The sequence below is a fragment of the Pygoscelis adeliae genome, unplaced genomic scaffold (assembly GCF_000699105.1).
Source record: "Pygoscelis adeliae isolate BGI_AS28 unplaced genomic scaffold, ASM69910v1 Scaffold216, whole genome shotgun sequence".
Lineage (NCBI taxonomy): Eukaryota > Metazoa > Chordata > Aves > Sphenisciformes > Spheniscidae > Pygoscelis > Pygoscelis adeliae.
In genome coordinates, this window is record NW_008825073.1 from 2,698,683 (window position 1) to 2,726,399 (window position 27,717).

General features: G+C 35.5%; 1 protein-coding gene across 1 annotated transcript in view; it reads left to right on the forward strand.

Moving 5' to 3' along the window:
* The window catches only part of CHM (choroideremia (Rab escort protein 1)), a 73,560-nt gene that overhangs the window by 3,660 nt on the left and 42,183 nt on the right, over nucleotides 1-27,717 (forward strand). Inside the window, exons 2-6 of the mRNA XM_009326651.1 lie at nucleotides 9,798-9,864; nucleotides 19,150-19,222; nucleotides 20,438-20,562; nucleotides 24,796-25,171; nucleotides 27,031-27,147. Of these exons, the coding sequence (XP_009324926.1) occupies nucleotides 9,798-9,864; nucleotides 19,150-19,222; nucleotides 20,438-20,562; nucleotides 24,796-25,171; nucleotides 27,031-27,147 (758 nt within the window). The remainder of the gene's footprint in view (nucleotides 1-9,797; nucleotides 9,865-19,149; nucleotides 19,223-20,437; nucleotides 20,563-24,795; nucleotides 25,172-27,030; nucleotides 27,148-27,717) is intronic.

The window sequence follows — 27,717 nt, forward strand, 5'->3', positions numbered from 1 at the left end:
CAGCAGCAAAAGTTTCACTACTATCATGGAATTTATATCCATAGCTCTAAAGGAAACTAGATTATCATATGACATAAAATTGGCCGGCATATCTTGAGGTTTTCGCTGGCAACACAGTATGAGAATTAAAGCTGTTATGATATTGTTCTTTTGTTCTACCCCCTTTTTTTGTTGCAGCATTGAAGTCACTCTTTCTCCTCCCCCCTTGCCCCCCGGCCTCTCATATCCCTACTTTCCTGCTTTTTGAATATAGTACGATGGTCAAGTTACCCACTAACCAAACAGGAATGGATTTATTGGATGATTCTCTGCCAAAGCAGATGATGTGCAATATCATCAATCCTCAAAGCAGTTCTGGTATTTTGGAAGGTCTGTTCTTTGGAAAGTGATGTTCAGTGATTATTATTTGTCTAAAAGCCTGTAGGATCTAGGTTTGCAGAGCTGATTTAAGTGCTTGCTCCAGGAATTCAAGGTGGGCATTAGTCATGTTCATTATTGATAAGCTTTTGTGGGGTCAACTTTTAAATTAGTGCAGGCATTAAAATGGTAGTACATTTCTAGCAAGGGGGAACATTGAGATAAATATTTATCAAAGAACTCAAAAAACCAGGCATCTATTTGAAAGCGACACTCAGAGCTAGGAGTCAGTGGCAGAGCTTTTGCCTTTAGGCAGTTGTCAAATAAGAAAATTCAGAGGCAAAACATCCAGCAATGTTGAATTTATGGCAGAAACCACTGTAAGTGCAAAGATTTGCAACATGGCTGTGCATATTTATAAGTGGTGTGGATAAGGATGCAGGGTCATCCTTATCTTTGAATTTCTTCAGTTGCTTGGATTATATTCAGTCTTAACTTGTTAAACTTGTCTCTGATACTCCAGAAGACCTGTATTAACTGCAGGTGAAGTTGTGAAATAAAGGATGTGGCTCTTTAAAAGGTGGTTGTATTCACAAGTTTGTCTGCCAATAATTCTAATTTTTTTCTAAAACAGAGTTATTCTTTATAAAAGGAGTCACAGTAAATTTTCTAGTTCTATGCAATTTTCTTTCCATTCTGGTTTTCAGTGGTTATAAATAACACATGAAATGACTTTCAAGGTAGAAAGCAGGAATCCATTTTGAAATATTCTATAAAATAAAGAGTGATTTATGGTTTCATATGATTTTGGCTGAAAGCAGTCAGGCTTTGCCAGGTCATCAAAGTCCTGTCAGGACAATCTATTATTTATTGTTCGATATGCTGGGAGTGGTGTAAGTACTTTATGTTTATGTTATGTAAGTATACTGTTAGGAAAAATCACTTCCAGATACTAGTACAATTTTTAAAATATACCATGAAAAACTAACCTAAATATTATAGATGTGAACTATGAAGTTAGCATTGAAGATTGATTTAAAAAAATTGGAAAATGAATAATTCCTAATGGTTTTATTGTTGCAGGATATTTTTAGGATCTGCCTAATTCTAATACGTCTTCTGGGCTGGTATTTTGGTTACATTATCTTCTATAAGTACACAGTCGTCAGTTTACATCAGCAGCTATTACAACAAAAGCTAGAGGGAAACCAGCTGAAGATGGATATTTTTTATGTCAGTGGTCATTGTGGACTAATAGGGTGGCACTGACTTGTAATGTTGATGTCTGGAAGGAGGAAATAGACCCATCTTATTATTATCATTTGTAAATAAGTCATTACCTGTCCATGTAAATGTCAAACAAAATGAACACTGACTCACAGTGTTCTCACCCCCCCCCCTTTTATTTTATTTTTTTAGTATTCCCCAAGTGTAAACATACCTTTATCTCACTGACTTTTTTTGAACCTGACTAAAATTGAGGGGTTGTTTTCTGGCATGCCTTCTATTCTGAATTTTTTTGTGTAGCAGAGGCGCTCTGACAGCCTTCCTGGAGGCTTGGACTCCCACTAATATCTCGGATAGGATCCTTTCCCAGATAGTGTGAAATGTCCCTCGCTGCTCTTGTAAGAAAACTCATTATTTTGTGAATCTTTTGTTGTCCTCCTCAGCCTGTTAGTGTTCTTCAGGTTTTCCAGATTATATTGCTGATCTTACAAAATAAGAGACTGTAGTACTCCTGTGATCCCTACTGTGAAAAATGCAGAGTAGATCATCTGCATATCAAGGTGAAAAACTCCTTTAGAAAAAGTCTTAGCAAGGTACTTTGAAATTCTAACCTGAATCAGGAGTAATCAAAAAGACATGTTTGTCTACGCCCAGTAGAAAATGTCATTCCACTGTTTGGAGAATGGTCGTAAAGCTGGTAATTCAATCCTTCTACAAGAACTCACCTCTTTGCAAGTCACTGGTGCACTGAGGTTGCACTAGAGCCAACCAAAGCATTTTGTAAGAGCCTCTGTCAGTACACAGATAACTGTATGGAATTACTAATGTAGGAGAAGAAACTTTTTTACTTTCTAAATCTCCTTCTATCAAATGTTTAAAAATGTATAAGGAACAAGGAGAGCAAGCTATCTTCCTGCAGGGAGGCAGAAAAGGAAGTGAAAGTATTAGAAGACTTGGGTAAAAAAAAACCTTCATGTGTGTCTTATATACAGATCTTTTAATATACGTGCTTTGCTTTTTCTTTATCTGCTGCTATTGGTTGTAAACCAAAGATTAGACTCATAGCTGTAGTATGTGCTAGAGAAGTCTGCTTACAAACCCTCTTTATTCAGTACAATTTTATTTTTTTTCTTTAAAACACAAAAAAACTGGATTTTACCCGTTGTCTTCCTTAATAGATGTGATTTAAGGGAATGTACTTATATAGATAATAGTTGTTTATATAAAAGTACACAAATCTGATATTTGAAAATCACCATTCTACTGGAAGGTAGCCCTCTAATAGTGAAATGTAAAGCTGCTGTTCCTTTCCAGTTAACAGAATTCCTCACATTGAAGTAATCTGCTTTCACCTGTAGTTCAAAAAGTGGTCTGCCAAACTGGGTACTAGTTTTTTAATCTATTACCTTGATTCAGTGTCTTAGGCATTCCATGAGCAAAATGTTTAGATACAGTAGAACTTTACCACACAACATGACTCACCCAGTGATACAATTTTTATATAAATGTTTAATAGGCTAAGATTGTGTTGTATTCATGCTATTGTCTAGATCTCATGTACGTTCATTTTCCTGGGCTGTTATGACTTGGAGCCAAATTCAGAAAGTGCATTCTCTTACTGATTTCCACCCCCCCTCCCCCCTGCTTCAGAGAACACTGCTTGGATTGAGCATGATTTTTAGTAACAAGTTAAATTTTTATTTGGAGCATAAGTGTCTGCTTGTGTTCCTTTTCTAAATAATGTTTATTTATGTTCAATTGTGAGATTCCGTGTTTTTCATTGCCATGTTCCTCTGATGGTACACAGATAACTATATGGAATTACTAATGTAGGAGAAGAAACTTTTTACTTGTGGCTCCTTCCTTGACCAGTTATGATTTCTTACTTGTCTTAGTGGGTTGTCATTTCTGTGCCACTACCATATTCTGTAATGCAGACGTGTTTTCTGATATTATTCTGCAATACGAGCATGTAATAAAATTAATCAAACCTATTATAAATTTTATTTAGCTAGCTTTAACTTAAAATATTATAGACAATAGGCATTTCAACTTCATTTGTGATTAAATTATAAAATGCCTTTTGAGTTCTACATATAGCAAGAACATACCATGAAGATTGTGTAGTGAGCTTCTCCAGAGTGAGCTGCTCTTCTCGTCTTAGAAGTTAGGATACAAACAAAATTTATTGCAGTTGGTCAACTGTCTGACTCCAGAAGATTGTTTTGAAATTGTCTATGTTCCAGCATTTTTAATATATTTCCCTTCAACATTTTATATTATGAAAAAGCCACTTGTGATTTATTTAGTAGATACAGTGAAGCAAATTAAACACTTAAACCTTTTCAGGATGAAGCTTGTGTAATTCAGTAAAAGCTTATTAGCTGGATGACTGGGAAATAGTTTACAGTGAACAACTCAGAAACCAAGATGCTTCCGCACATATAAAGCTGTTTAGTTTATAAATTGCTTGGGGCAGTGAATGTATCCTTTTAAAGTCACTTGAAGAGGCAGTGCATCTCTATAGCATTATGTATAGCCGCTAATCAGAAGAGACGCAATGTGTAAGCCTGAAATTAATTTTTGATTACACAGAGGTGAATTATAACTTTTCATTATTTTGTAAAGCTTTTAAAATCAGTTGGCTTTTAAAACTAAAGAAAAGTTCTCTAGTGTAGCAGTTATCTCTAATTTTAATTTTGCTGTGTTGAAACTAAAAGTAGAATTGGTATCTTGATAACTGTATATGATGTGTAGCTAATTCCTTTAATTCTTGCTTATTTACTTGTAAAACACATTATTCATGAAAATGAAAGTATGGCTGATTTTGCTTCATAGGGATGGTCCAAAAATTCACGTAACGGGCATTATCTTGGTTAGAGGTTGCTGGAAACAACCAGATGTAGACTTCAAGGTCAGCTTGCAGCAGCCGCATCTATAAGATTTATTGAGATTAATCTGCCTCTTATGTGTCCAAGAAGGCTATAAGAGAGGTAGTGCTTAGACAGCTGGCAGTGAAAACTAGTGCTATCAAAAGTGGACTTCATGGTAAGATTGTCATGAACCTGGTGTTTATACTGTCTGCTTGCTAGGCTACTTTATTCTGGTGCTGCAACTGTTTCTGATGTAGTCCTGGAATTTCTTGCAGCAGTTTCCAATGCACTATGCAGATAGCTGGGGAAACAGAAAAGTTTGTAGGACTAACTTCAGTTTCCACATGCTGAAGTGAGCCATGCCACCATGTTTGTTAGTCTAATTAGAGCCAGCTTGTTACAATTTAATCTGCTTGCCCTTTTTTTTTCCCCACTATCTTTCCAACAAGGTGCAAGATGTCCAAACACAGAAGGGCAAGTACGTAGTCAGCACTCTTCCTGGACCAGTACTAGGAAGACTTAGAAGTTGGTTCACTTCGACTTTGCACTTGTATTTCAATGAGGCAGTGTCACAGATTCATGCGAATGCATCGCTTTCTGGATAGGTGTCAAGAAGTACCTATGAAATTCTATCTATCAGACCATGTTAGTGACCCAGACATCACTAATGAGTAAAATCCCTGATTTTTATACTTATTTTTATATCTGTCTGCCGATGTAATATCCTACTTCATTGAAATTTTAAATTAACGTTTCCTTGAGAAGGCCAGAGAGGCTAATTTCCCTAGTACTGCATTTGATAAATGGAGGTTAGTAAGTGGAGAAAGAAGGCAATGGCTTTAAGGAATGACGATATAGATTTCAACTGGTACTAATCAGTCCTGCTTCATGAAGGAAAATTGTTTTTCCTGGTAAGAGAAGTGAGGTGCAGGACAACTTCACATAATGCAAATATTTCATGTGTAAGCATTCTGAAGGGGGATATGAAAGGGCCAGGAAGCACAGAAAGTGTTTATACTTCTTGATAACAAGCACTGCTATTTCTGAATTGATTCTGCTTCAAATATGAAGAACTTCTGAGTCAGCATATTAAATTGATACAAGAATTGTACGGACTTCTTATTCCTCTACATAAATCCCTTTTATGCTGCCAGATGTTTATGTATAACATACTGAAGTCTAGATCTGTTGCTGCTTTCTTGTGGTTGGATCATGCGATTCCTATTCAGACTTCTCATTTCCTGCTAATACCATTGGAAATCTAAAAATTGTCTGGATTTGGAGCCTTATTTGAGAAAATGTTCTTTTGCAGTAGCCCTTTTCATTTCGGATACAATAAAATGTGTGCTGTGTTTCACAGTAACTAATATGCATAATAGCTTAGTAGGAAAATAGTGGTTACTATTAATTATACCAGAGGGCAGATCTCTTGATGATTCAGTAATTTGATTACTGATTTCGATAGCAGTACAATCTTAGATTATTTTTTTTTAATAATCTAAAAGGAAACGTAGGTTCTCATTTAGATCTTGCTGTTCTTTTATCCAAGTTATTGGATCCGAATGTTACTCAACTGCCTATTAAAAAACATTAAACATCATGAGTGACACAGGTTATAGTGCTAAGTCCTTCATCCCTTAAGCTGGCAAAACAGAAGCTGACTGTTCCCCAAGAGGGATGAGTGGCAGGAAGTGTTAGAATAATCCTTCATGAGAAAGACAGCTTAGAGATACCCAGCTCTATTTACTCATTAGGCATAAGTGAAACTTCAGATTCAATATTAGGGATATAGCCTTTCCCCTGCAATCACTTGGATTCTGTAATAAATCATTATCTTCAAACCAAACTGTGAGCGAGAAGTTTTGGAGTCTGCTCTGCCCTGTAGCTAGGGTCTGAACGCATTTCAAAATTCGAATATAATCCAGCTTAAAGTTTTTGACAAATCAAAGTTCAGAAAAGGAAACTGTTTCCAAATAGGAACAATTTTTAAAAAGAATATATTTCTGTTATTGAATAATCTGAAGATTATTTTATATTTATATTATATTTATAATCTGCATAATATTTGGCACAACTATGTGAGCGTCCTGTAGGAGATAGTTCAGCTTCACGTGCTGTCGTTAAATAAATCTCTACCCTTTCTCTAAGGAGGCTTTTTCAAGTTAGTTATTTTTTTCTTAGGTAGAGAGGGACTATCTATAACTATATTATAATGATCTGTTTACCAGCGCCTTCTTTCTTGCAAAAGGCTTTTGTAAAGTAACCATCATGCAGTCCAGATCACATGTAGGAGTAACTTGCATTTGACAAAGCTACCTATTTTCCGTGTGGTTTTATTTCTGTTGGAGAAGAGAATTCAGAAACTGGTGCCAAGGCACAGTCTTATTTCTTTGGTTTACTGAGGTTTTGTCACATAAGAATAAATGGTGTCTTGCTCCATCAAGTTGTTCTAAGAGCCTCTCCAAAAGCTAAAATGCATGGGCCTTGCCTTTCTTACACTTTCTCATTCTGTTGCCAGTGGGTACTCGGGGGGCCACAGTATCTTGGAAGCAAAGGGTTGGTGAAGAAAATTGATGCCAGCTTTCAAGAGCGAGGAAGCTAATTCAGGGAACAATTTCATCCAAGGTTAATGGAAGAACAGACCTCCAACACAGCATCAATTGGATCAAGCTTAAAGCAATCAGTTATGCCCTAGTAGCTATAACTCCAGTCCTGGTCAGCCAGGCAGCACTGGTGATGTTTTACAGCACTTTCTTAGTGGCTTTTATCAATAAGGAAGGAGAAACAATTTTCTCAGTTCCATTTCCAGAGTAATATTCTCTGTGCCCAAATGAGGGAAGGAAAACCTTTTTCAGGAACTACAAACAAACTAGTAGTTGTGGATTCTATTCCAGATAGTTTATAGACAGAGAGAAATGAAACATATAAACACTTTTGGAGGACAGCTGAATGTGGAGTTGCTTTCACGTAACAAGGCTGTGCGCATCCAGGATCTTGTGAAAGTCCTGAAGTGCATGCTGCAGTTACATATTTTCTCCTTGTCTCTCTGTTCAGAATGGTCTGTGTTCTGAGTTCTTACTTCAAAAAATTCAACTCTAAAGACTATTGGCCTTTCTAGGCTGTGAAACGAGTGTCCCAGAAACTGATGCAATTGTTCATCCCTCTTTCTACCCCAGAGTTTAATTCCATGGTAAGTCTTCACTTGCTGTGGAAGGTCAGCAATGCAAAACTATGGTAACTTTTTCTGTTTTATCAATTCAGAAAGGGATTTTCTTTTTTTAATCTATGAAAATAGTGTTAAAAATGAAAATTTGCAGGGAAGTTGTAGCTATTTTCCTGGAAAATTTGTCATGCCTGTCTTAAACCCCCTTGTATTGATCTGAACATATTTATTTTTGGACTGTCAACACCACCATGGAACTGATCTGCTGAAAACTGACCATCTGCTTCATGTGGAAGGAGGTCAGGAATGGCTGAAGATAAAGGTAGAGAGGTTGAACCTCCTTATTTTGATGGTTGTGTTTGCCTTTGCTGGCTTAAAGAGCTCATGAAACTATGGTCTCGTGTATTCTAAGTCCCGCTAGGTGTTTTCTAGGCTGCATTTCTAATAAAGATTAGCTCAACAATTTAAAATTATTAGTTCCTGTCTCTGTCAGTGCTAAATTGTACTTGATATTCCATTAAAGTCTAACAGCTTCTTACTCTAGGTAAGTGAAAACTGATACCTTACAAGTAGTGAATAGTTGTCCAGTAACCTTTAACATATTGCATTATGTGTTTTAAATGAATCATCAGATTCACAACATGCTGACCTTTTATTCTTTTGCAAAGGCAGTATTCTCTCTGAAGAAATAGACGACTGCAGGCCTGAAATTCCCATAAAGATGATATTTGGCATGAAGCTAGCCAAAGAAGTTTGTGCTCTACCACACCTGCTTTTTCCACTTTCAGTTCTGTCTCGCTTCGGTTGTACTAGTACAGCTGCTTCTGGCGCTGTGCTGTAAATCAGATCAGTGAAACACTCCTTTCACTTTGTTTAATCTCATCCCTTAATTGAATACGTAGCCTAAGTGTCTCCTAATACCAGTCCCTTAGAATTTTAATTGCTTTTGCTGAATTACCTGCTTAAACAGCCAATAGATCATTTAAAAAGAGATTTCAGCAAAGCTAGTGCCATACAGCCTTTTAGATAGCGAGCTATACTTCTCTGAATCTAGTCAGAAATCCAAGTCATCTAACTGTGCATGTAAAAATCTGGTGAGTAGGAGTAGAAGCTAGAGAACAGCCTAGTTTGTTTATTAAACCTCCAATTGGTATCATGTGCCATTCCAAGCAGGTATTGCTGGTAGAGAATTATCACTAGCCTTTTTTTTTTTTTTCTACTACGTATCTTCTAAATATAATGAGAACATACTGATTTGACAGAGCATAATTGGATGACGTGGGAGCTTTTAATAGGGATACCGCTTTAAGGACAACCATCTCAGATTCATTCTGTCCCTAACGCTACTCTTAAATGTGAAGTGAAAGTATACCTGCACTGTCAGTTTAGCTTTTCTGTTTACACTCAGGTCTTGGTCTGCATGGAGAATACTGAGTGTGCTCCCAGGCACTCTTTTGGAGCAAACTAATTAGTTCAATCAGAAACGAAGTCCAAATACAGTTCTGAGACCTGTTCACGCTAGAAATGTTTGCCAACAGATGATGTGGAGGAGACAGCACTGTACAGGACTCTTTCTGCCATACACAATTGTTTGATGCCATCCCAACAGGTTTATACCCTCACACTTTTCGATGCACCCTTGGACAATATATGAAGGCATGCAGCATTTACCATAAATTTCTTAATTTACAACACCGTTTTAATGGGTTGTTACACAGTCTTCACGTTATGTCAGACACTTTGAAGTGAACAAAAATACACAAAAAAGCCCTCAGATAATACCTGTCTGTATCAGGAGGGATACAGTCACAAAGCATTCCATTAAAATGGGGGTATCGTTATGCTGGCTAATGCTCAATCTGTTTATGATAACAAGATGTCTAGAGAAGACACTGGTGACAAGCTTTAACTCAGAGGTAGTAGTGTTTGCAAGTGACGTGCCATGCAACTGTTAAAAAAAAAAAAAAAGTTGCATTCAAGAGGGTCATAGGAAAATGTTAATGAACACAGAATAGAGTTTATTATTTTAGTAGCATGAGAGTATTAAAAATTTCAGTGACTCATATTGTAAACTTTCTTTTGTTTGAATTGCCTGTTTCTGACCAAGTTCTAACTTTGTTTCATTTTTTAATATATCTTAGCATACTAAGTTCTAAAAATTGCATGTGTCCTTTCAGGTTTGCCTGAATCTATTATTGCAGCGGCATGTGCCAGAAGTGGCCAGAGAGTTCTTCATGTTGATTCGTAAGTCATGCCAATAATTTTCCTTTTTAAGAGTTAATCTGGCTAGAAGCATATCTGTGTCTATGTCAGTGAGCCCTTCAGGACTTTGGGTTTGTGTTCATCTGGCATCAACTAATCTTATGCTTGTCTCTCTTATTTTTGGGGTGTTATTTCCATCAATACAACGGGCAATTTTTGCATGCTAGCTCAGTAATTTGGAACATAAGTGATGTGGCCAAGGATGCTGTTGATGGCTCCTTCTTTCGTACAGACAGGAATGGTTACAGATTTAGTGCCCTTCATTATCAGTCTTGGCAGTAATTATCCCATTCTGGTTTTGTGAGAGTTTTTACCTGAGCCATTATCACTTAATGACAAAATGTTTTACTAGTATCTCATTTGTATCAGTTCTCAATGCCTAGAGCAGTTAATAAAAGTTTTTTTGCATTTTAATTGTTTCCAGAATGAAGACAAGTGAAATCTGGCTGATAAGGCAGGAGATGAACACAGCACTCTGTTTGCTGTCTTCACTCTATCCCATGGTACATCAGTTTGTAAGAAGAGAACAGAATACCACTGAAATCAGTTGATTCAAAAAGTACTTCTGTTGCACTTTGAAATAGAAGGATTTGCTGAAGCACTTGGAGTAGCATATTTCATTGCATCCTTTTAAGAGATTAAGGTTTCATTTTACTGCTCTTCACCAATTAGCCAAAGTTAAATTTTTTTTTATAAACTGTGTAACTGTACACTATGATGCACACTGTTTTTTAGAAAAAATTAGGATCTTTGAACGTTGGCTTATTTGAGCTCTAGTTTCTGAGGCAAGCTTGAGATCAAATGCTGAAGCCCCAGCTGACCAAGACAAACTTTTAAAATACCCCTTTCTCCCATCTACCAGTTTAAAACTCTAGATGATCGGTCATTACTAAGCAGCTTTTGAGGCTGCTTTACTGTCTGTGTTTTTCTAGAAGATAGCAAATGGAATGTATTTAATGAGATTTCTGTGCTTAGACACCTGCACTGTGCCTGTTGTAGTTCATTACGTGAGATCAAGGAATGATTATACAGATTATTTTTTTTTTTTAATTTTGTTTTTGGCAGCACTGCCACTGATGTTGATTGTGGCTGGCTCCCGTCCCCTCGCTGCTTTTTCAGTCCCATTGTTAGTGCAGTTATGCAATTTGCTGGGCGAATACGGTTTTGGAAGAGGGTCATAAGCAGGAAGCAAGGACTACCTAAGCAGCGCTGCTGCTGCTGAATGTTGTCACAGCCTAAAATGCATAATAATTTTCTAAGGTTAAACAAATTTCTGCAGTTCAGTTGTGGTAAATATTTGTGCATGCAGCCAAAGTGGATAATTTGGTAAAATTTGACCTGAAGCGGGGAGGGAATCTTACATGTTTAACTGTAAAATCATAACTCTGTTACTAACCAGTAAAAATCTACGTGGAGATAGTTTCAGGCAACCTGTTACCTCTTCTCTAGCTGATACCTGCTGGATTTCAGCAGAGAAGTGTGACAGGTGGTTTTGAAGTGGTGGTAGCAGCAAGAGTGCTATGGGCTTCAATGCTCGGATTGTTAGTACTCGTTCACCAAAAATAACAAGGTTGGCATAGTGTTTAATTTTTACATCATATTTTTGAGTTCTTGCCTTTCTATGAAGATTCTTGTGATCTGCACCTGTGTGTCCAGCACCTAGGTTTAGAGACTTTTCCCAGAGACAGTATACATGTTTTCAGTTTTCCTTGTGTCTTGTACCAAGAGCTTAAAAAGGATGTGCTTTCTGCTGTTCATTTTCTCTGAACATCATCGGTTCAAGATTAAACTGCTGTAATCTCTTTTGCCTACAGCCCTTTAAAGGACCCATTCATTTTTCAAACATCTATTTCTATTTTGAAATCATACCCAATTTCAAAATTTGCAAGACTAGCTCACTGACTTGGTTGCATGAAATATGATTTGCAATTGCTCAGTTTGCTGTTGTGCTGCCCACAAAGTCTCTGGCTTCCTGTCTTGGACCGGAGTGAGTACAGGTGATGCACTTCAGAGTCAGCAGTTTTTATCAAGAGGAGGGTGTTTGGATTAAGAGCTCATCTCAATGGATCTTCAGGCACTATAGACTACTCTCAGAACCTATGGAAAATTCCCAGAAACTGTAAGCAAAAACGTCCTTAAATGGGCTAATATTCTAGTATTTTACATCACAATGCGATAGTACACAGCAAAGCAGTACTTGATGCTCTGTATTTAATGTAACTAATTGTTCAGTTCAAACAAAGACAGCTCTTAAGATTGTAGTAATTTTAAATATGCAAATGCATAGTAGTGAAATACTGGGAAATGCAGTAGGTGTTCTGCCATAGTGGTGAAAAGAATGCTTAGATGCAGGTCAAGCAGATCTTACTGAAGTTACTATAAAGACCTCATGCATAATGTGTAAAGGTATGTTAATTTCAAACATTTTGGTACAGTAATTCTTAAATTGGCTATTAGATTGCGAACCAAAATATTAAAAACCTTGTTTTAGACTAAGCAGATATAGAATGAATAAAATAGTTACATTTGGATTTTAAGCTTAATGCATATATTACCGGTAGACTACTTAGATTTTGTTAAATGAACCACTTCTGTTATTTCGATTTTTCATATTCATTGGCTATCAAAGCCTGTAATAATAGTTAGCCACTGGAACTTCAATTTCTTTTATCCATGCCTATTTTTAGTTATGATGAAGAGCCTTTCAGAAAACTCACAGAAGCAGGCAATTAGAACTGTGGAATACAGATTTTGTTTATTACTGTTTTCACTTAAATATGCTCATTTACATTCACAGATGCTTTTGTTTTTATGATGAAAACGAAGGCTTCCACATTTGATTCCTTTCTCCTGCGGAGTTATCTTCCAATTCTAGTGCAGGCTAAGGTCAGGGGAAGGTGTTCTTAAGCAAGGTGTTCTTCACTCCTATTAATAGTTGCCATTTTAATGGGCAGTGTGCTCACTGAATCATGGTCTAGAATCCATATCTTGGCAAAAAAAATAGAAATGTTTATACTGTACAACCCCTTCCCCATAAATAGGGAAGCGTTTCAAGCCATCTGCTTTTTGTGTTTAAGTTAGTACTCTTGCAAAAAAAAGCCTACCAAAACCAACAGAAAACCCCTGCCCTGATGCCATTTGAATTTTAAGTGAAAAGTTAAGTCTTACAAAGCTTGCCAGATTCATCTGAATTAAAACATTTTAATTTTACCTACTATATGTCTAGTTTAATACACTCATTCCTAGATGAGTTTTCAAATTTCATTTTACTGAGGTAACAGTGTAATTGAGAATTCGTCAACAAAAAAAAAAATCTGTTAATACTCAGAATATCACTTTTTAACAATATATGTTGTTCCCTTCTTGAAGGATCATGAGCTTAATTTTTTTTCAGAGTATAAGAAAATAAGATTTGGCGTTACTGAAATACTTGTTTGTATTAGGTGTGCTACTTTAATCTTTTGTTCTTTACGAAGGTCTGAGTTAAGTTAGGCACAAGGTATAGAAAACGTATATGAATAAAGTCTTTGTTTATAGTTTGCTTGTACTCATTACCTTGTGTACATCTTTTTATTACTTTTAATCTCCAGCCATGTTTGCATTTATCATAATATACTGCATAGGTGATTATGGAAGATAGTTTTGAAGTGGCCTATTATAAAATACTAAGTTCTAAGTTTGATTTATAAACACTATCCAAGCATCGCCATCAACAGTAGCTAATCTTATTCAAAATAGTCACTTCACTGCAGTGTTGCCATAAATTTCTGCAGACGGATTTTAAACTAAAGTTAGCTTCTGCCAAATAGTAATTGAAGGAGCTCTATTTCTCTGTGCCAGCTATCTGTCTCAATAAACATAAAATCCGTGGTTCTTTTCAGAGAGCTACATTTACTGTAGATATTAATGAGCTGTTGACATGTGAAATTTCAAGGATATTTGTTAAGTGATTTAGAAAAGTAATTTGCAATTTAAAATGTGGAGATTGGCACTTAGTTTAAACTTGAAGTTGCTGAAGAAAGGTAGATCGAGACTAGAAGTTGATTACTTGAAGTGAATATACTTCCCATACTAATTGTTCATATGCATAGGACTTTCTCTTGGTGGCTTGCTATGTTTTCTACTTTCGGTCCTTTGCTTATTTTTGTAATTATATATCTACACAGTTATGTACTAGTTTGGTTACTGAGGATGGGGCAGTTAGAGGTGAGGTATGTTTAGCTACATTTTGTATTTGATTTTCAGCATCTAGACTATAGCATTTGTAGACTGTAGTTTTATTGTCTACATCCTTCCTTGTTGTCTTATTTATCTTTCCATGTAGAGTTTAATTCAAAGGCAAAGGGGTGTCAAGATGCAGGATTTTAACTCTTTTGTGCCCAGTTTGCTCTGTCTAATTCTCATGTCTTGCTTCTTCACACCCGTTATCTTTCTTATGGCCTCAAGTTGCGCCAGGGGAGGTTTAGGTTGGATGTGAGGAAAAATGTCTTTACTGCAAGAGTGGTTAAACATTGGAACAGGCTGCCCAGGGAAGTGGTTGAGTCACCATCCCTGGAAGTATTTAAAAGACGGGTAGATGAGGCGCTTAGGGACATGGTTTAGTGGGCATGGTGGTGTTGGGTTGACGGTTGGACTTGATGATCTTAGAGGTCTCTTCCAACCTTAATGATTCTATGATTCTTATTTTTTGACCTTACTTTGCCTGTTTGAGCGTTCCTTGTGTCCAAAATTCTGTTTTATCTCAGCATCCAAAAGTATGCTGGGCACCCTCCCTGTACCCACGCCCAACATACCTGCTTTTGTAGTTTGTTCCACTTCTTCCTAGACAGTCTGTCTCACTTCTTTCAGAACTTGTAAAAGATATAATGTAATACAACCTGTGTCTTCATATAGCCTTCTTTTTGATCTTTAACTTCTGTAAAGTGAGGTGGCTGTGTAAGTACAGCAACCAGAGAGGGAAAAGGTTGCTTCTCAAAGCAGGTCAATTTCTTGCAAGAAACATAGAGGAATTATTTAACTTTTGGTAGGGAAACCTAGGCAAAAATTCTTAATTCTGGTATCTTCTGACCTTTTTTGAAAAAGTTGGGTTTATTTTTATTTTGGTTTAGGATATGATCTCATAGCAAAAGTATTAGAGAGTAAAACATTGTCTCAGCTGGTCCATGATAATTACCTTTGGTCATGTTCGTATCCCAGGACATAATGTAATGTAGTACAAGTGACTGTCACCATTACCCTTTTATTGAGCTGAAGGATCTTAAGAGCTGCTTGGGTTAAACCCTTCCTCTTGGAAGGCAAGGAAGCTTAGTCCACTTTTCATGCTCCAAAACACGATTACTATGCCAGAATGGGAATTTTTAATACATGTGACTGTGTGCTTAATAGGTAGCACATGAGACTTTATGGCTTTGAAACATAAGTCATTTTGTATTCAGATCCTTAAAATCGATGTGGCAGTAACTTCCTTTGCAAAAGACAGCTACTCTGATGGTTGGAGACTTCTTTCTGAAAGATCAAATGCAGGACACACACATAAAGGCAGCTCTTGGGAGCAATCATGAAGCGTCAGCAGCTTTTCTTCAGACATCGCCAGCTTTGACTGTTATACCATGGCTGTTATGACATGGCATTGAGAAGGGCAATCTTCTTACCAGGCATAGTCCATGAAATACTTTTTCTGTTCTTACTTGTTTTACTTGCATATCTTGTGCTTTCAAAAGTGTTCAGTTTCTCAAATTGCAGTCTGTCTTCAAAAGGACATTAGATATTCTCTTGGTTCGGATTCCAAGAATGTTAATTAGTTGGAAACAATTTGCAATTTCAGTGTTCTGGACTGGGATTTGCTAATTCTTTTGAAGTATTTGAAGAAAAAATGGTGTTATAACATAGAAAATTAAGAGAATTAAGCTTTTTGCAGAGGTAAAACTATACTTGAGCTACATTTCCAAAACTTTACAAAAATGGCTTCAGCAGTTCTGCCATTACCTCTGAACTACAGATTTGAGATTTGAAAAATGTGAACAAAATGCAGCAGTACTTTAATTCATATGAAAATCCAGGGAATACAGGAGAATTTTTGAGCAAATATAATCTAGGAAATAATGTATGGTAGAAAAAGAAGACACCTGTGCTCTAACTTGGTAGACAAATTAATTTCTAACTCTGCTGTTACACCTTTGAAATGTTTCATGTTCTTATTTAGAGGATAATTGAATCATAACCCTAAAAAAGGGAGAGAATATCCATCTTTGTAGTTTGCTAATATAGCAAGGGAAGAGAGGAGCTTAGTCCTTGAGATTTTGGGACAATATTTTAGCTGTAATTAGGCTTTGATCTTGACCATTACTTTAAGGAATTCCTTGGTTCATCTTCAGGGCAATTATGACAAAAGTACTTGGTTACAAAGGACTCCTAATTGTAAAACCATTAGTCAGATCTTTTCAGAATTCCTCGTCAAGATTTTTACTAAAAACCTTGCTCATTATATCAGTAATCATGTCTGGTCTACCTTCTTTCTGTAGTGTTTTCAGATGAAAAAATGAGGCAATCCTGATTCATCATGTAATGCAGAGTAAACTAATTAAAATTCCAGAGGAAAAAAAAATCTGGAAGTTGACGCTTCAAGAGAAGATTAATATTTGAGGTGGTATAGCATAACTCGGGAACAGTGCTCAGACACCAGAGGAAAGGAAGGACAGCTGCGATTCATCTCCCATTTGAGAAAGGCCATACCGTCTTCTTAAAACTGATTGAGCTTCAGAACAGCATTATAGAGTGCTTTGTTGAAAAGATTGATTCACATCAGTGGTGGTTAAAAAGAAAAGCAATTTCAAAGGAAAACCCACCTGATGAACGGAGGAATGTTTACATCAAAGATGTCTGACAGCTCACAAATAAACTTTTGTAACTTTCTGTGAAAATAACATTGATTTTTCTTACTGGAAGTTTTAATTTTAAATACTCTAAATATCCATGAATTTATGTTGGTATAGAGTCAAGAAACCCAGTCCTAAATTTAGGCAGGTGTTTTCTGCGCTTTCTGTGATCAATGGCCTTGCTTGCTCTAACAGCCAGATTGTATTCCATATTCAAGGAAACTTGCAACTAAAGCAGCAGATTTCCTTAAAAATAAATCTTCATGGCTGTGTTTTTTGGAAATCCCAGAAGTGGCAGATAATATATGGATACTGAATTTTTATTCAGTGGAATCTTAAGAAGCAGCAAGAAATTAACCTTCACCGTTGACAGCTAAAACAAAGGTGGAGATTATCATTTTATGCAACTATCATTTACTATTTTACAGATTGAAATCTGATAGAATCAGGCATTTAATATATTTAATCCTCATTGCTTTGTATTCTGTGTGACACCAAATAGCAGTACTTTTTAAGCCTCACCCATGTCGTTCACATAATGAAGTAAGTATGAACTCCTTTTTATAGATGATTGGAGTTTCTGGTTGGTAACAGATCTGCAGATGGAGCTCTTCTGCTTAGAGTAACCAAATTGCAGGGTAGACTACATACGTTCTCTTAAAGTATAGACCCAGTCCTCCCAGTTCATGGCTTTAAACACCATGTTCCGTTGTTGAAGCCACCTTTATTCCGTGAATGCTGGATTTTGTTGTCTTGGCAAAAGATGTCCTGTTTGTGTTCTTCATTGTTGCCTTGCAGTAGCTGAAAGACTTTTTTAGGTCAGTTTCTAGTCAGGAGCAATTAGGCATTGTTTAGCGGACATCTGCCCTTCATATGCTAAGTAAGCAGCATGGTGTAGAGCATCACCCTCTGGTACTGTAAAGGGGCTGACACTCTTAATGAAGTCTTTGTCACTGCAGATAAGCCTTGTCAAAAACAGCCCATCTTAAACACTAGAATCAAACCTGAATTTAATTTTTCACTTTCATCGCACTTATCTCTACAATTTAAAAGTGCAGGAGGTTATGATAAGATTTTAAGTTCATTTGATGTAGCAGTCTTCGCATTATTCTGTAAAATGCAAAACCCATCTTTCTTCCTAAATGTTTTTTGTCGTTAGTGTATGCAATAACATTAGATATCCATTCAGGAGGGTATTTTTGGTATCTTTTATGCTTCTGAAGTGCCAGCATACAGTGCCAGAAAACAGAGTTAAATCCTGAAATGACTTTTTTATTTTGCAAGAACTAGTGATTTTTTAAAATGTAATTGCTCTATTCCTATCAGAGTTGTTAAACATTTAAGATGTGGTATGCATGATAACAAAAGCTAAGTAATCCAACTGATGTTTAGAGAAATACTGATAGAAAAAATTTTAAAAGGGAGAGCAGAGACTTTCTTTGATTAACAGCAGAACTATTAGTTTTCTGTGATTTAAAAAAAGTAAATAATATTTTTCAAGAAAGAAGGTGGTAAGTATAAACTGAAAAGTACGCAGGGAGGTATGATCGTTTTGTACAAATCAGTTCCTTTGGCTCCACCTACAGTATATGCAGTTTAATAAGAATTTTGCCAGAGCATCTTAACAGTCTATAATAAGCATAATCTGTTCTGTAAGCAGTAGGTAAATTATAGAGTGAACTTTTCTTTATTTGACATAATGTATGAGAGAGATGTGGTTTCTACTGTCTGGACCCAATCTGAGTTTACATAACCCTCCTTTGTATAGCCACCTCATGAAGCACTGTGAGTTTCGAAGTGGCATGGAGTGCAATTATGTTAACTTCCAAATCAGCTTCAATCAGAAGCGGTATAGCTGTGCTCATGTGACAAAGCTATTAGGTCCTGCCAGAACCTGAAGCTGTGGAGTGTGGTATGGATGCAAAAAACCTGAACTGGCTTTTCTGAGAACTCCGTTGAAACTGGCAGACTTGTTGGCTTGTCTCCACCCTAAGTAAAGATGTCTATAGTGATGTACATGGTTGAATTAGAGGTGTAGAGTCAGTCTTGGCCAAGAAGCAGTATTATCTATATTTTCCTTTTACTCATAGCACCCCATGTGCTTTTCTCAGCATCATTTATTTCACCCTCCAAATAATTTGATTTTGGACTATAGTCTGTTTGGTCAGAGATGCATACAAATGAGTAAAAATTGAAATTTTGCATCTCGTTAAGACTTGTGAAATGTTGTATTGTAAGAGTTGTGACATAGTATATATTTTTATATTCTGCATCTGTAAAATCTGTCATGGAAAATATTTTGAATGTCTCAAACTTGGTTGTTTTTTCTTTAAACCTGAAAAAGCTATGTTTTATCTGTCCATCAAGTTTCACTGTTGTTTTTTATTTGCAGGAGAAATTACTATGGTGGAAACTGGGCCAGCTTTAGTTTTTCAGGATTATTGTCCTGGATTAAAGAAAATCAGGTAAAAATTTCCCAAATGACTTCTTTGAATGTTCTTTAATGTTAAAGCCTGGTGCTTTGCATAATTTGTTACAAGAGAAATTATCACAATGCTTTTTCTTTTTGGTAATTTGATAGATCAAAGAGGTTTCTACTTTCCAACTTTGCTGGTTAAGAGTTAACTGTCTGGCCTAGCATTCCGAGATTCTGATATGCCTTGTTTATTAATATTAATTATCTGAGACCAAACAGTCTAGTGCTCAGTCATACTTTTTGGGTTCTTGAATTTATGTAGAAGCCACTACACTATTGTTTAGTTTCCTTTCCCAGCGCCTTCTGTAAATGATAATCTGGTCTTTTCCGTTTCCTGTTTGATTATTCTCCACTCTCTCATGTTTCAGTCCCTTTTGTTTTTCTTCTGTGCTTTCAGCTGATTCTTCTTAACTGTGAGAAAGGTAGTTATTGGATCCTTCCATTGAGTTGTCTTGTTACCAGGAGAAAAAGATTAATGTTGATAGTGTATTTTTCAATGACCAAAGTTTATCTAATTCATGACAGTCCACTAGAAATCTTCTGTGAAGAGGATATTTGTTTAGGAGATTGAGCGCTTGGACTATATTAGTGAATGGATGTTCGTATTATTTACTGAAGCGTTATGAGCCTGTTGGTCCGTAGAAGATGTAACTTTTTCAGTTCATGCCTATTTATTACATAGTGCTACCTTCTGGCGTAATCAGTGGAGTTGCTCAATGTCAGAACTTAATATTCTCAGGGTTCTGTTATATGATGTAGAGATTCCAGCGTGGACAGATTAGTATAATGCCCAAATCACTGTATTTTTTCATATGGTACCCATTCAAAGAGTTTTGTCACAAAATTTGGAACTAACCTGGCTGTAGCAAACCTGTCTTTTAGTAGATTGTATTCAAAGTTATATTCAACTCTCTACTAAAACTTGTATTTCATTTAACATTGCGTTTCAGATTACTAGAGCTAATAATGTAGTGCAAGTGTTGGCATGCTGTAATTAAGTAACCAGCTCTAACTATTTTAACTCAAAAAATCTGAATAGAAAAAACATTAAGACAGTTAAGATGATTCTTTCTTTCTTTCTTTTTTTCTTTCTTTCTTTTTTAAATATAAAATGGTACAACAATTTATTTGGGACTATAGATATTTATAGTTCAAGAGCAGCTAGCACAGTACAAAATGTAATTTCAGAATTGTTCTTTGTAAGCAAAAGACAGATACCAGTGATGAGTGTGAAGACTGGAGAAAACTGATCCTTGAGAATGAAGAAGTTATTTCTCTTAGCAAGAAGGATAAAACTATTCAACATGTGGAAGATTTCTGTTTTGGCGAGTAAGTATAAATATTGAAATATGCAAATAACTTTATATGCCCAGAGGTAAATAATCATACTGTGCTTTTGGCTTCAAGCATTTCACCACACTACCATATTGCATGTTGTCTCAAAAAGTAACCATGAGCTCTAAAACGTTCTTAATGTCCTTCTGATTTTGTTGAAATCACTTGCACTTCATTGAAGCTAACTGATCCTTCTTAAATGACCTTATCTGGATGCAATATAATTTGTTGGCCAGCTTTGTCAGTTGGTAATTTACTTCTGAATAGAAAACAGGAGTGTTGTGTTTGTAGGTATTATTAGTAGTAGGTAGTTAGGCACTACCGTCTATTAAATTTTTCCATTCTTAATTTGGCTGAAAGCTGCTATTCTCATAGTAAAAAGTTAAACTCATAAGTACACAAGAATAGGAACACAAATGGACAGTAGTACTGTAACTATAAAATAATTGTGGTCATTTTTATATTCAGTGGATTTAATTTACTCATTAAACAGTGCTTACCCATGATGCTTTAGAAGGAATTGCGTGGTCAAAGGCTAACAGTTAGCCTTTTAGGGCAGTCACCTTCTTTCTGTTTTTGAAGTAGGGTAACTCAGCTCTTACTTTACATACAACATGCAAAAAATACATGCTTAGTTTGAAATACACAAATTTACTTTCGTGAATAGTTGTTGCATAAGCACGTGAAGAATAGTATACCATCTTAGGACTGAGTATGTGGTAAATATCTTTTCGTTAGGCATTTGTAGAGGTACGTCTGCATTAGCAGAAGTTAAGAATACAAATTTCACTTTTTGTTTAGGTTTTTAAATGGAAGTATGATACTTTGTTATGTGTAAGTCATGCAGAAGGTAAGCTTTTCACAATGTCATATTACTGAAAATCAAGGAACATCTGAAAGTAACCTTGTGAAGCAGTAATGTTGAATATCGCGTAAGCATAGTAATAATGAATGGAAATTGTATGGGCCTCAATTGAAAACTGAACTATTTCTTTGTATTTATTTATCATTTTTATCTTTTGGATTTTGCACTGAACTGAACACTGTTGTGAGTTCCTGAAAGGTTCTTTGGGATAGTTATGTAAGTTTAACCTTGAACCCCTTAGATAATATCATAGGTAGCTGAATGAAACATGGACAGATATTCATACAGAAACATGTATTTCTTTCTGTAAACATCATAGGTAGGGGAAAAAAAGGTGTGAATTACGTAGTACAATCTGAAGGTCACAGCCTCAGAATATTCCATATTGCATTCCAATATTCTATATTGCACAGTAATGGCTGCTTGACTGTATTGCAGATAAAATGTTATGCTTGTTTTAAAGCAATATCACTTGAATATTGTAATTGTAATCCTGTTGCCATAATAAATATTGTTCAGAACCAGTATTAAATCAGATTAAAGGTTTCATAGTCTCTTAACTTTGTGTATGGTTTTCCGAAGAAGATGTGATATTGACTGATGGCCGGCTCAAAAATGAGTCCCCTAGCACGAAGTTTTCACACTTTCTAGAAGTGAGCATTATACTTGAGTCAGGACAAAACAGAAGATTCTACTTTTAAGCATTCAACTTAGCCTGGCAGTGCAAAGCTGTCTCTCGATTATCACCAAAGAAACTCAAAAACACAGCAGGGAGAGTGGTAAGATTAATAATCCTAGCAAAGAGAAAAATTTCCAAAATAACTTAAAACTTTCTGAGAGAGTCAGTTATTGTGTTTCGGACGATTTACACGTTCTGGCTAGATTCTGTTATTTTTCCTTAACTTTTATAACTCCTATGAAGTAACCATTAAACATTTATTTTGAAAGAATAAACAGCTGGGTAGCAGTATAATATACACGGTGCAAATCTGAAATGAATGGCTTAGAACAAAGTGCATCCATCAAAGGAAAAGAATACTGTGTCTACAACAAGCTGTATTGAAAAAAGGCAAATGGCTGAAAAATAAATAGTGAACACCTGTGCTGAATAAATTAACCAGCTGGTTGGCAATTTTTCATTTGACCTATCTGAAGGGGTTGCTGTTACAAGGCATTAATAAGACACATTCATTTTAAGATATTCCTTTGTTAGTACCATTAATTGATGAATGGTGGAAGATAATATTCTAAATTTACACAACAATTTGTCTGCAGATGTATTATTTTTTTCTGAATTAGGAGAAGAATTGTCTGTACAAAAGTTCAATTTGAGTGATTTTTATGGACAGTTCTTACATTATTCAGGGATATTTGTTCCTATAGGAAGGATGTCATGAATTTAGATTATATACAGTTTTTAGGCTTTCATTATAAAATGTGTAGAGCTGCAAATCATGCAGATTTACGTATTCATTAATGGGAATTGAATAGAGCTTTAAAATACATAAATATAACATTTCTGTTACACTGCTTTTTCAGAGTGATATAGAAAAAAGACAACTTACTGTGAATCCAAATTTTATTTTGATTTTAAAAGTAATAATCAAGTATGTTTAAAATGAGATTGACCTGTACATTGAGCTTGGGAGAAGGTAGAAAGAAAAATTTCCTCTGAATTTTCGTGTTATAAAAAGCTTTAGGATGGGTAAAAGAAAAGCTTTGCTCTTAGTTATTGCATTATCGCAAGAGCTTTTGCAGTTTTCACAAACATGTTCCAAATTCTTAAAAAAAAAACAAAATCCAAACAGAACCCCAAAATTTAATTGACTTTGGTTTTTCAGTAGAGATTACTTTTTTAAAAAACATTTGACAAAGTACTTATCTTTCTTTGATATTTTATACTTTTTTAATGCTTGCAATATGAAGCAGAAAGACGTAATTAATGTACAGAAACAGACTTCTTTCATTAGTGCTTCCTTATAGCAGTTCACGTATTTCCCAGGGCAATGTTTTACCCCATTCATGAATAAGTGCTTCCTGGTGGCTGTGCACAAGCTGAGACCTATGCCAAACTCTTATTTTCATGAGCCTGTGTGAGCTCCTTGAGTTCATAAGTGAGGAGCAACTTTTAAAGGGTAGAGGGTTTTTGTTCCCTCTTTTAACAGAAATCCTGGCCCCTGCTTCCATCTGTAAGGCTACAGATGTGCGAGGGAGCATTTTTATATGTATACTGAATAATTCCTTACTGTTCAGTGAATTTTAGCCATCCTGTTAGTTATTGAAATTTTGTACTGTACGTTTGCAGGTCACCTTTAAAATCATAGTTCATTAGTTTTCAGCCAAGATTAAACTGTTTATTCAGTGCATTAATGGCTTGTGGTATAAAGATAAAAAGATAGTTTGAAATTATTGTTGAACTCCTTTCACTTACAATGACATTGATTTGATTCATCTCAGCTGGTAGTATAAACTAAAATTCTAAGTTCAAAAGTACTAGTTTCTAAGGTAGATGTCATTGAAGTTCAAGATAAAAAGAGTAGATGAGATTAAAAGTGGAGGTCTGCTTTATAAGAGGAATTTTAAAGAATTGTGTTGTGAAAAGGAAATGGACTGTACAGAGTAAATGTTGTGTGGTAATGTCCCTCCTTTTGACTGGCTGCCTTCATGTACTATGCACAAATTTGTAACACTTGCATAAAAATAACATTGCTATATGAGGGAACTTTGTTCTGTATGGCTGTTACTTGAACAACTAATTAGAATGCAAAGTCAGAGTTGAAGAAGTAATCTGAAAGTTTTACTTAAACTCGGGTCAAAATTGCTTGCATCTCTTACGGACTTGCTATAATAATAGACGCAAAGTAGTCTCAGTCTGTTTTCTTCAGTGAGTCTGTTTTTTAAAATACCTAAGCCTAATGACTTTAATGCGTTTTTGTATTTCAGTTTCAAAGGCGTTTTTTAATCCATAGGAAAAACCTAATCAAATTGCTTTACTGTTTCTTCTTTAAATTATTATATTTATTTTGTTTATGTAGCTGTGTATTGTGTTTCACCATGAGTTTTGATTTTCAATTTAAGCTCATTCCATCTTTTGAGCCGTGTAAAATAAGAACCACAATTTTTGGTTTGCTTTTTTTTTTCTCCTCAGTAAAAATACTCCTCTTGAATTATAGCTTTGCAGTCAAAGAACCAGAATGTTTTAGTGGGTGGTACACCTGATTTGGCCAGGATAAAGAATTCTAATACTTTTCATAGAAACGCTTGAGGTTTCCCTTCTGGCACTGACTCAAAACTTTAAACAAGTTTTTATGACTCTTTAAAAGACTTTTTTCCCCCCTTCTTCCCGTTGTGTTTTTAATCAGTCAGGATTCAGCTGAAGATGTTGAAGAAGCTGGTGCGTTGCCAAAGCTGCCTATCTTTGGAGCCTCTGGTGCTGAGGGGGTTGCTCAGGAATCGGAAAAAGAGTGCCCACCAATGGAGAGTGCCTTACCGGAGGCGGAGAGCCAGGAACCAGAAAAGGCTACAGGCACTAAGCCAGCAAGTGCAATGAAAGGGAATGATACAGAAATAACTTCTGAGAATGAAAGTTGTCATAGTACGGCTTTAGGCGAGTCCGCTCCGGAATTGGGAAAAACTGAAGCTGCACCCTCAGAAATATCTGCCCAAGAACGAAAGAAAATTACGTATTCCCAAATTGTTAGAGAAGGCAGAAGGTTTAATATTGATTTAGTTTCCAAGGTAGGAGCTGAATGACTCTTTTCATATAAGTACATTTACTTTTCTTAAAATGCTGAAATTTAAAAAAAATCTTTAGTGTTTTGGAGGCCAGACACAGTACCTTTAAGGCAAAAAAAGACACTCTTGAGAAGTAAGCAAGAATTAGTACTCTTAAAACAAACACGAGCTATTTCATATGTGCTCTTTAGTGTTTGTTTATAACCAAAGAGACCATAAAGCATAGCTCAGAAGTATGTCCATAAAAGTAAATTTATCTGCAAAATTGCTCTTTTTAAATAGTACCGTTAAAAAAATTATATTTTTTATACACGGAAAATCAATCTGAATGCAGATCTTTGATGTTTTTAAAATGAAAAATAGTTTTCCTATTGGAGTGCTTCCTGGGTTTTAGATTTTCCTGTGAAACTCTCATTGTCTCTCTATACTAGTTTTGGTTCTCTGGTGACTAAAGCACTGAATTGTAATAAATTTTATTGGAAAGAAAAAATAATTACAGTTAATCTATAACATGCAAGCTAACTAAAATTAGTTATTATTGTGTTGAATTCCTAGTAGTGTGCGTTTTACTTAGAGGAAAAACTATTAGTCTGACATTTGTCATACTGTTTAAAATCTGGCTTTTACGTACTTCACAGTATATGGATATGGCCCTGCAAATCCAAGTTAAAGGGGAATTTTTCTTAACTTCTGTACTTTAGGCTATATGGGTACTCTGGAATGGGAAGTTTTTTCGAAGTCGAATGCTTAGTTTTTCATATTCTGCATGAAAAGATTTTTCAAACCTCTGGAAACTGGAAAAAAGCTTTCTTCAATAATGTATTAAATTCTTTGAGGAGACGCTACAAAATGCATTGTTTTAAATTTTGTCTCTGTGTTCCAAATGTAGATACCTCTTTCATGCATCATTGGAATGACATCATGAAAACGATAGTCAGTGTATAGTGGTTAAGCAGATAATGCTATTTTGCAACCTTTTAATACTTTTTCTGTGCCACTGTGTTACATGGTGTTAAATGCAATGAATTCCAGAAATTCTGACAGAATAGTAGTTATCAAGGCAAGACCGGTAATTTACGTTGGTTTCTCTCTGGCACTGGGACACAAACTTTCTCGTAGTGTCCTCGTTAGTGTTCCAGTAAACCTTTATCTTGAAAATTCCTGTGTGATCACGCAAATTCTGTTACTCAGGGCCACGAGGCTTGAAGCATGTTTAAACTGATCTCCAATGCTTTTCAATTCAGACATACGTCTTCTGTTAATAGTTACATTTCTGTCCCTTCAGTCTTTCATAATATATTTGTAGCTTATAGAAAGAGTGAAGGTAGACAGATTAGTCATACTCTGTTATATGAATTTATAAACCTTAACTGGGGGTTTAAGGAATTTACATTTAGAAAATGTGGCATTATTGTTTCAGGTAATTTAAGAAACAACTAGTGATGATTTACACAGACAGTGTCATGTACTTTACTGATACTGGGAAATTAAGGTTGTACGGTATGGTGTTCAAGGATATATAGCATACAATACGAAGAAATTATTCAAGATGACAATACAAAAAATTGTCTTAAGCTATGACTCCCAGACTAATAAAACTAAACGAGCAGTAGGCTGACATCTCCTTTTCTCTCCTGTGGACTGTTTTGCCTCCTCCATTTATATGGTCGCTTCAGTTCATTTGATATTATTTTGCACATACTACATCTTGATATTCTTTTATTCAGATTTTACTTCACTGTGTGTACTTGTAAATAGTTAAAGAAAACACTTTACAGATGAATAGTGTTGGTATCACTGTTTTCTTCTGGTGTGAGCACTTTCTCCTAACTCACCGTTTTCTTTTTTTCTTCGCTGTGCAGTTGCTGTACTCCCGAGGTCTGTTAATTGACCTTCTCATTAAGTCGAACGTTAGCAGATATGCAGAGTTTAAAAATGCGACACGAATTCTTGCCTTTCGAGAAGGAAAAGTAGAACAGGTATTGCAGAATAATGTATTGCCTCTGTTTAATCTCATCTTTTAAAGTCAAGAAACTTGAAATTGGTTTCTTGAGAGTTTTGTAACAATAAGCTAATATTTTTCCTTAAGATTCTGATTTTTATTTCATTTCTGGAATGAAAAGGGATTTGTATGTGTTTATATATAAATATAAAAAAAAAAAGCTGAAATAAGAATGTGCAGTCCAGTAAATTATTGATATAAACCTTTGCCTCATGTCAAATATTTAGACCATGGCAGTTAATTATTAAAGATTCACAGGTTTTAGGTTTTCAAATTCCTAGCATAGACTTGATTTGTGTCTCTGCTACTTATAAGGGAAGTCATTGGTCTGATAATGGCAACAGATTTTGGCACAGTTAATACAAACTCTCTTGATTAACTGTGCAATCAGAGATACAAGTGAAATTGAAGGGAAATAAGAGGCGGAGGCTTAAAGATTTTAAAATATTTTTATTGTGGAAGATTGGTAACTTTTATTATAGTTATAATAGAAAATAATGGAAAGAAATATATAAGAAAATAACTATAATAGAAAATAGGCATTTAA